The sequence below is a fragment of the Scophthalmus maximus genome, chromosome 2, assembly GCF_022379125.1.
Source record: "Scophthalmus maximus strain ysfricsl-2021 chromosome 2, ASM2237912v1, whole genome shotgun sequence".
NCBI classification, from domain to species: Eukaryota; Metazoa; Chordata; class Actinopteri; order Pleuronectiformes; family Scophthalmidae; genus Scophthalmus; species Scophthalmus maximus.
This window is the reverse complement of record NC_061516.1, coordinates 9,389,370-9,399,520: the sequence shown is the minus strand read 5'-3', so window position 1 is coordinate 9,399,520 and position 10,151 is coordinate 9,389,370. Positions and strand designations below refer to the sequence as shown.

Below are 10,151 nucleotides of genomic sequence, written 5' to 3'. Positions count from 1 at the left end.
ATATCTTCCACAGCTATTTCTGTCAGTGTAAAATCATGAGAACCACTTTAGCCAACACAAGGCTGGTCAGAGGGTAATATCTCGGTTCCTCACAGCGCCAAGTCTGTTCCCTCTGACGGACCTGGCATCATGTTCTGAATAAATTAGATTTCAATCTTTATTTTTTAAATGTTGTGTTTGTCCACTGGAGGTTCTGGCTCTCAGACAGATGAATGTTTGAGAGGTAAAGCCGGGATAGGAGTGACAAAAAAACCCCTTTGTAAAGGCCTTTGTGAGAAGGTGGAATGTCCAAACAAACACTTTCCCAGGGTTTGGGTAATTCAGAGAGTGCTCTGTCAGGTTGAGCCCCGCAACCCATTATTGACTGAGCTGAGCTGATTTACAGTCAGTGTGCTTTAAATGGCGCTAAACTGTCATTTTACGATACTTGGATTTTCTGCTAATTACACTTAGTTAGGACGTAATGAGCTTTGGAGGTTGTGGATTATGTAAGACAAGCTTTGTAATATGATAAAGGACAAAAGTATGCAATATCCAATGTAAAGATCATGGTGAAGATCATTTAATTATTTTATAAATACTTCTTTCTTTATTTCAGTATACAAAATAACAGTATGTACATCCACACAAAAGTGGTTTACAAAATCCATGAGTTCAGCTCATATGCTCTAAAAAATAGAATATATTTTTGAACTGCCTGCATGTCAGTCAGACATAAAGGAGATATGCACCATTTCACAAAGTTCTTAATTGTCTTCTCTCAATCCACAGGGTCACGGTCCACACACGGGACCTATGGTGGGAGTCCAAAATGTCAACCACAAAAATGTTCCATGGTTGAAAAGTACTTGAAATTCCCTTTGAGTTCCCCTTTCCTCCATTGTCCATTTTTTCTGCAGAGGAAAAAAGTTTTAATAGTACTTTTAAAAAAAGTACCACATTGTTCCATCAGAACCTGTCGAGTCCCGGGAAATAAAGTCAAACATAACTGAGGGAAAAAAGACAATTCCTCTCCTCCAGCATAAAATCCAATATTATTTCTTGTTAATAGAGATATGATAAAACAGACTTTCAATATCCCCTGTGTGGGAATTTATAATCATCAAAATATTTTTTTTTTAAAAAAGAACCCAGGAGGACGGCAGTCTTCACGTAGGCCGACTGACGCCGTCGCCACACTCTCAACATCCAGGTTTGTGATGCGAAAAAGTTCAGAAGCCTGATTGGCAGCAGGAGATTTGTTACAAAAATGATACTGACACAAGAACAGACCAGTCCTTGTTGAGATACACATGCTTAAGCTTAAAGCGAGATTAAGCCTTCTTGGCACTGTAGTGCTTTGGTTAATCTGAAGCCCCGGTTGGATGAGTACATTTGGACTCATTTGCAGACGTATCTCTCCACGATCCTCTCACACTTCTTGCAGGTCACGTAGCAGCACCAGTGGTACTTGCAGTGGCAGCGCTCCACCAGCTTCTCACTGTACGGGTTGTAGCCACGGTCGCAGCACATCAGGTCGCAGCTGTCACTGCCGACTGATGTCTTGTTGCACTGCCTGAAATTAGCATAGACAATAAAAAGAAGATAGTAAGTTGGATGTGGAGGCTAACATATATCCAGTTTGGTTTACTGCCTAACACAAGGACGTTTACGGCTTCATTCTGAAACACTTTGTACAATATCGCAGCCTGTAGAGAGCCCACAATAGCTCTTCAAAAGTGCATGAGCGACCAGTGTGCCTTCACCTTTTGTGCACTCCTTCCTCCAAACATGTTTCTCATTCATTTGCTTTTTGTCTGGTCGTCTCTTGGCACTGGACGCTATGGAGCCTCTCATTTGAGAAGCCTGAGGCGTCTTGAATGAACAGAGAACTGCCCCACCGTAAATCACACTGAATACACAGAGCTGCCCTCCCTCTCTTTAGCTTGCCCTCTTCACATAATTGCATTGTTTTATGATGGCAGAGTGTTAATGACCAGTATGCTGAGAGCGATGCTGAGGTGATGGCTCCTGTGGGAGTGAAGAGGGAGGAGGTGGAGGAGGAGGGCCTGAGTGTAAGACAGGTTTAAAGGCCTTAAGCAGGGACACAATAATGTAATTTAGGACTAAAGGACAGACTTCAGTAGAGAGCCTCTTCCCAAGGCCGTGACATCTCCTTTTTACACAAGTGATCACACTTTATCCATTAGGACCTGCTGCAAAAAATCAGTTTCCCGTCAAAAACGTGACTCCAGAACACGATATCGAGAACAACGCACATGCCCTCGCAGCCACACAAACGAAAACACCACGCATCACGCTCTGTCCTATCAGGTGCCTCGTCATTTGGCAAAAGCCCTGATGTTATCAGGCTGCAAGGGACGCATCGGGCACAGTGGGTGTGCTTGACACGAGGCATGTCTTCTGGTTATCTGTGGAGTGGCCCAAGGCTGAGGGACACATGATGTAGCCAGTCACACGATGCATGACATTTATAACATACTGTACAACACTACCGGGTGCCATTCAGTGGACCTCATTGGCTTTGACTGCAGTTGAACGGCACTGAAGGTGCTGAATGATTAGCCAGACGGATCAGGCAAACCCTCAGACAAAGGGCTGCCTCGCTGCCCACTAACTTCTCACAGAGCACACTCTGGGTCTGAGTGCTGGAAGTAGCTATGCTTTATCTTTGGGGGACCATTAACTATTTCCCCATTTGTGTGGCCCTCTTCAATTGATATCAGCTCTGTTGCACTCAGCCCTAAGAATAACTTAATTAGTCATTGTTCCAGATAACAGGACAAACACTCCAGTCACAGTGGCCTTTTACTCACACATGCTCAGACAAGCCACAGACGGAGCACTCTCTGGGGCCACTGGTTGTTATCAGTCAGTCTGCAAACGGAACGGTGCCACCGCGCAGGGCGGCACTTCACTTGAGTCAACATCCTGGATGAGCAGTCATCCAGGATCAGTCATTTCCTGTTTGTCAGCTATATGGGTCTGTCACTGAGGTGAGTCGTGCTACTGAATCTAACTCCAAACAGCAGAGAACTGTCATTGCCATCTCGTGCATACATAGTCAAACACAGTGACATGACGTGATCTTCTCACCTGTCCTGTGTTCCAAAAGAGCCCTGCTTTTCATTCTTGGTGCAGAAGTTCGGGGAGCTCTGCAGGTAAATCAGCTCGTTCTCCCTCACCGGCCTGATGTCAATATCTTTGGGTACCAGTTGCTTGCGCGTCCCCATGGGCCTGTGAACCACTTTGGTGGCAGACAGGTACTTGGTCTTCAGGTCCATGGCAATCTCCCTCAGGTCTTGCAGGCCTCTCCAGCAAGTTCTTATGGAGCAGGAGCCAGATACACCATGACATTTACATTTCATCACCAGCGCGTCTCTCAGCGCCTTGATATGTGGAGAGAGGACATAAAGGTTAGGTAGAGCCCATTATACGTGGGACTTACATTCATACAAATACGATACAGTGCAAGTGTCCATATTGCTCACCTGTCTGCCGACCTCGCTGTTGTGCAGGTGCATCAGTTTGTTGGCATGCGAGCCTGAGCGCTTCATCTTCATGGGAGCATCAGAGAACTTGGTGCCCATGATCAAACCATAGTGCAGGTTGTCGGCGCAGCCGCCCCAGCGATATCCAGGCTCTGGGATCTCGGCCGGGATAGGACCGCATGAGCACAGACGCAGATCTCCAGACGTGCATGCCCGTGCTATGGTGTGGCTGATGGTTGCAGCGGAGAGGGCGTAGACAAAGGCAGCCTCCCTCGTTCCTGTCAGAACACAACCCCAAATTATAAAGGTACGAAAAGGATGATACCAGTTTTTTATTTTTTTTCATGGGTCTGTAACAACAAAGCCATTAAAAATATAATTTTGTCTGGAAATACACTTAACACTTGATATTATATTCAATGGTCAGAAGCAATTATTAGAGCAGCAGCTATTGATTATTCAGTAATTTTATTTTGGATTAATTCTTTGCTCTATATATGTCAGATAATAGTGAAGTTTGGCACTGTTTCCCTGAAACAAAAGGTGACATCATCAACTGTCTGGTTTCCTCCAACTGAAGCCGGGCTTATTCTTACGCGATTGTGTGCGTCACTGTGCAATTACATCGCCAAATGCTATTTGGTGGTGGGGTTTCTATGCTGCTGTGTGTGTACTTCCAGAGTTGGAGCTAATGGATTTTGAACAGTTACCGTTACCGAATTTACAGCAGCCCCGAAAAAGAGAGGAGACGTCGGAGGAGATAATGTGTACAACCACTGAACAGATTGAGGACAAAGGTAAGGTGAGTTTTTCTGTGCTCGTCCAGCCATTGAAACCACATAGATGAGACACGCTACCAAGTGGACCAATCAAATTTGTCGCAGCCTGCTTCGCAACAATGTGTACTTACATTCCTAGTGAGGTGCATGCCAGAAGCCTCAAGGCAGAAGTATGACGCTCTAGTAGTTAGTTATTATTAGTATATTTGTAGAATTTTTACTGTGAAATAAGATTTACTCCATGGACGATGCAGCTATAATCAAGTTCTCTGCTATTGTATATCCACATTTCCTTGTAAGCTTTTCAATTGTCTCAATGAAACAAAAAAAACTGACTGGCCTGCACAAAATATATCAAACACTGTCCATCACCGCGGTACTGCAGACTGAGCACTGCAGTAATTGGTGGTGATGTGCTACACTGAGATCACATATGTTAAAGGTCAGGGAGCAATTGGAAGTAAGGGAAGAAATCATGTATGACCGAGGGCTGGTTAGATCAAAGCCATGCCTGGACAGAGATGAGCCATTTCCTGCTCAGTGCAGACTGTTCATTTGGCAAATGGCAGCTACATCTTTTCTGAGGAGCTCAGCACAGCTCCCCCAGCCACAGCCCAGCAAAAGTGTCTGGCTGATTCAAAGTCCTTCAGGCAACAGGATCAGACTGCAGCGCAAAACAAGCGTGCGGTCAGGTACCGTTATGCTGTAGATTTCAGAAATAACAAGCCAATTATTAAATCATACAGAGTATTTATGCAGGCTGTGAAAGGGGGTGTTCTCAAATGACAGCTTCAGCACAAATCCCCCGGAGAAGACTCCTCAGGAGTAAATGATTGAATAATTTTGGCTGAGAGTGAGAAGAAAAAAAAGGACAGATGAGGCCACAAGTCATCGTAAAAGCAGAAATAATTTTTGAAAGGGACACGATTCTGTAGGTATCAAAATTCTATAGAAAGCCCTCATGTTAATAAATACAAAAACAATGATTGTGGTGTCTGAGCACAGACACCATGAAAGGACTGAAATCATTTCACCAGTAAACTGAACCGCGATATGTGAAGCACTGTCTGACCCTGGTTCTGGATGTTCGTCGAATGTCACGCGTGACCATAAACATTGAACTCTTGTGGAGCGGCTCTTTTGAAACAACAGAGTCCACCCTGTCATTCTGAACTGTTTCTGACCGTACCTCGGTCGAGGTCTGGCGGATACTTCGGGGCATCAGTTGGGATTTCGATGGAGGAACAGTTCCAACGCATATCGGCGAAGGTCTTCTGGCATGTCTTCTTGACCTCACGGGCGGCTTGGATGATGGTTTGCATGAGCTCCATGTTGCTGCGGCACAGCTGAGCTTGGGAGGACACCATGCCGGGCAGCAGCTTACAGTGTTGGGTCTGGTTGATGTGTAAAGACGCAGGAGTGTGTGACAGTGCTCTGCATGAGGAGAGGTAAACAAAAAACAGGGGGAATAAGATGGAATTATATATTCCTCTAGTTGCAGTGGTGATGGCAACAATGGCGATAATTGTTTGATCACATGCGTTGCGTTTCATGTGTTGTGAAACTGTTACATTCATAAGAATACCAAGGCGTGCTGTGAGTTTTATTCAGAGTGGCGTGTCAGCGATTTGAGTTTCTTGTGTGCACATATTTCCAGCCTGTGAGAAGCATCAGCTTTGGACAAACACTTAAGAAAGCGAAACAGATAATGCTTCATGCAGGGAAATATATTTGGCCTGAATCACAGAAAAGAACCATCTTATCAAAGGGAAAATCCCAAGAGAAAGTCAGCTGTGGATTCATAAAATATAAGTGACACGTTCTTGGCACATGGCTTTTCTTTTGTTAAAGCACAGAAGAGGCCTCAGGATGAAAAAAATATTAATATATATATGAAAACTCGGTAGAATTTAGCAGAACTACCACCATTTGCGATCCCTCAGCATTAGTGTTTTCCACCACAGGAAGCATCTTCTTCTGTGGCCTCAGTTTGACATGAATCATGAGTTTACACTATTAAAGGTTGAGCACATTTGAATTGATTCAAACAGTTTGAATTTATTGGGGATCAACTTAATAGAGAAACTACAAGCCGAGCAGTTTTAGCTCTGATCTCTGCTGTCTGTGTCTTGCGCTCTGCTGAGAGTTCGTGAGAACCGATGCACCTTGGCCTGTTTTACATTAGGGGCCGAGGGGGCTGCCACTCTGTGCCCAACGATAAGCTGTGACTCCACGGGGCTTGAGGTAACCCAGCACTCACAGGTGTTTACAACTGCATCTGTTTTGCATTGCGCCGCTCTGCATTATCATGACTGTAAGACTTCTCGCTTAGATTTAGCACATGCCATCCCAGCTCTCATGGCACATCTGCTGAAGTCTTCTCGCCCTGATGGGACATCATGCATGGTTTTGGTGAAGCCAGTGCAGAAAGTTATGTTTTCACAGTGATCGGACATAAGATGAAGAACGAGCAAATTGTTAGGAGGACCTCCAAAGATTTATAAGAATACCAAAGAAGGAAATTCAGTAAAAACATAACTAAACAAATTGAGTTAAAAAAAACTATATAAAAAAAACTTGTCAATTTCATGTACTTTCTAAAATCATTGTGAAAATTATTGTTTACTTTTACTCTATAATAAAAGCAGTGTGGTGTTCATAATGAGAAATCAACATTTGTGTCAACAACGTAGCTTCATTCTGACGCAACTATATTTTACACCCACGTGAGGCCTGACAAGACTACACACAGAAAGCAGTGACATCGGTCTGCGGCGCCATGATGCCCCGTCCCTTTATTTTCTGTTCCTATCTCGTCATTTCTATTCTGCAGGAGGTAAATCAGACTGAGATCTTAAAACTAAAAGCATGCTGGCTAATCTCCTTTCGCCTTCATTAGATACACACGTACACAACATACAGCCTTCCCCTTGACCAGGAGCGACCTGAGGAATGTTAGGGTCCATTTCAAGGCTGCCATGGGCCCGCCACCCCATAAAACATTGAAACACGCAACAAAGAGCCACACAAAAGGGTGCATCCTCAATTGAAATGAAATTGTCTGAATGTAAAACGGGGCAACGGTGAGGACTTGTCTAAAGAATGAAATAGCGGCAAATCCTCAGAAATACTTACAGCCATTTGATGCCAGAGCAGACCTGAGACAGCAGCAGAGCCGAGAGCACACAGAGAGGCAGGACATGAGAGCTGCTCCTCATGGTGGGACAGTGGCTGCAGTTCACGCAGGACAAAAACACAAAGGGCAGTTGGGCTTCTGGGCTCAGGCTCAAAAGTCAGCGCTCATGGCACGGCCTCCTCTTCGGAACCCTGCAATGAATATAATAAACATGATCAGGGTCTCAGCGGTGCCTCAGTGCGCCAGCTTCAGAATATTTTTTTTACTGTGTAATATCTGTGTGAGCTGTGAAAGGTTTAGATGTTGGAAATATTATTTAAAAAAACAGATCAAATGCAACAAGAGAGAAAAACAAACTATTAAAGGAGCATCATTTTATTCACTGACAACATTCTCAGATTCTTTGTTCGTGTTGGACAATGAATAACTAAATAACAAATGGGATAACCATAATTATTAACACAGTTGACTGATAATTCACTAACACTATTGTAAGAAAAATCACGGTAATAGAGAAACTGTTCAGCTTCCTCTTTTACAAATAAACACAAAAGTCAAGAGAAGCGATCGAAATGAAACCTAAAAGACAAAAGAACATTCTCAAATTCTCATGGGGGGGGGGTGTGCTGTGGGCTATCTGTGCCACTATGCTCACTTTTCTATACAAATAAATATACATATATCTCAAAATCACTAGTTATCACAGCCAGGGGTTTGTTTTTTTTCGTAGATCCAGAACTATTTCGGTGATCTGCAGTCACACTCAGAGAAGGACGCATTCAGACAAGGAGGCCTTATTCCCCATGATCCAGTTCATTCCAGGCTGGTAGGTTTCTCTCCCCACACATGTCGCTCTCTTAATGGAGATATAGGTGTCACCCCTGCTCCACTGGGGGGAAACGTATAGAATCCGAGACGGAGGGGGCATCAGTAATCTGGACAACATCTGATCGGCTCGGAGCTGCGTCCTTGAAGAGCGCGTAAAAACAGACAGAAGCTCCAGGCAGGTGATAATGCGCGTTTTTCTTTTAAAGCGCCACGGTTCCGGCCCTCGTCGCTGATTGGCCAAGCAAGTGTCTAAAACCACTGGTATTAATTATTCGAATGGACCAACTGCGGGTTACAGATGCATTTCTAGCACTATAGGAGTCTGACCCATTGAATGAAGTGATGATCAAGTCATCCATCTTACACTATATATGTCCTTTTCACAGTTTGGTCCGCCGCTTGGACGTCGCCTCTGTGTAATAAGTCGAGGGCCTGAGTTCTTAGACGTACTGCTCTGTACAAATGGCAGCTCCGCTTTCCCCCCGAACCGTGTGTCCGCCATCAGCCACGGATACACTGGATAAACCGGCACACACGTACAAGTGGACTGTTGACCATAACCATCAGCGGGGATGTCAGGGATATGAGCCACCTCATCATAATGTTCTTCACCAGCCTGCCCCGAGAAGCAAATGTTTTCACGAGGAGCGACTTTACAGTCACTTTATAGACAATCGAGACTTCTGACGTGATATTAAATTGCAGATAGATAAAATGAGAACCGATAATTATAAAACTTGTGAAAAGTATATAGTGGATTAAAGGCAATGTACCACTAATTCTCCTATCTTGCGTAAACGTTCTTTTCCATACTTCCCCCCCCCCCCCCCAACAGGTCACACCACTGTAGCCAGACTGTGCCTACAAACAAAGCAAATCAACTCTGCATTCACTGAGTAACTCCGCACTTTAAACGCGTGCGTCGCGCGTAAATACGCCGCAGCCACTGTAACAGCAGCCCCGCGCGCGCGCGCGCTGGGTCTTTCTCCTGCAGCCAAACAAGTCGGAACTCACCTTTGCTTGCGGCGCCGGCCACTTCTCACCGGTCAGAACGCGACGCCAGCGAAAAGCTCAACAACAACAAAAAAGAAAACAAAAGCCCAATCACAGTCAAATATCCTTTCAGAGAGTTGTCAGCCTGACGCGTGAGTACAATCCAGCACGGGGTGGTAGAATGGCTCCGGACAGGTACGCATGGTGCGCGTCCAGAGCGAGTGTGTGTGTGTGAGAGAGTGTGTGTGAGAGTGTGTGAGAGTGAGAGCTGCGCGCAGAGGAGGGTGAGTGAGCCCGGGTGGGGGCCGCCTCGCCTCTAAAGTACCCCTGCCCCGCTTTGATCCCGCTGCTGATGTCAGACCCGCATTAACATAAGAAAGCGCCGCTGCGCCGGGACGAGAGCGCAGCCACTCGGACGCAGCGCAACGCGCCGCTGCTGCGCAGTGATATCTCATCGAAGGTGCTCTGGACAAGTCCAACGATATTCCCACAGGGCCGCTGGGAGTGAGTTACTGCGCGCCTGCGATGATGAATAGTCCGCACTGAGCTTAGTTTAAAGGCATTCATGCATTTCTCTGGTATCGTTATCATGCGCTCCTTTAAACATTCCTCAGGTTCCCAGAGGACACGTTTGCAGCGATCTTAAAATGATTAAACGCATAGTCTCATGTCACCAATTATTCTATAGAGGACATATAGGCTATAACATTTTAGTCAGATTAAGATGGTTTAAAAAAGACATAATAGCCTACCTGGGAGATGTCACGTAGAAAGAAAAAGGAATTTACCGCCTTCCTTATAGGCGCTAATACGTCACTTATCTGTAGTTGTGTTCTCCTTTTTTGCGAATGATTCAGATAGTCTTTTTATACAGTGCATTGCTGAAACTAATATAACGTGTCTATAAATGATACACTGGTAACG

At 45.0% G+C, this 10,151-nt stretch overlaps 1 protein-coding gene across 1 annotated transcript; it reads right to left on the bottom strand.

Annotated features, from left to right (window-relative positions):
* Positions 1–540: 540 nt before the first annotated feature.
* Positions 541–9,658, bottom strand: wnt11 (wingless-type MMTV integration site family, member 11). Its single transcript, XM_035626923.2, has 6 exons — positions 9,249–9,658; positions 7,406–7,597; positions 5,460–5,704; positions 3,492–3,769; positions 3,097–3,389; positions 541–1,555 (listed from the first exon to the last, which is right to left on the bottom strand). The coding sequence occupies exons 2-6, from the start codon at positions 7,486–7,488 to the stop codon at positions 1,381–1,383; spliced, it is 1,074 nt and encodes a 357-aa protein (XP_035482816.1). The 5' UTR covers positions 7,489–7,597; positions 9,249–9,658; the 3' UTR covers positions 541–1,380.
* Between the last annotated feature and the right edge of the window lie 493 nt (positions 9,659–10,151).

Excerpts from the sequence above, each read along its gene's own strand:
- wnt11 (XM_035626923.2), bottom strand. The coding sequence starts at position 7,488 with ATGAGGAGCAGCTCTCATGTCCTGCCTCTCTGTGTGCTCTCGGCTCTG. Across the intron at positions 5,705-7,405 it reads TGCTCTGGCATCAAATGGCT|AGCACTGTCACACACTCCTG; the intron begins GTAAGTATTTCT and ends CTCCTCATGCAG. Across the intron at positions 3,390-3,491 it reads ACAGCGAGGTCGGCAGACAG|GCGCTGAGAGACGCGCTGGT; the intron begins GTGAGCAATATG and ends CCACATATCAAG.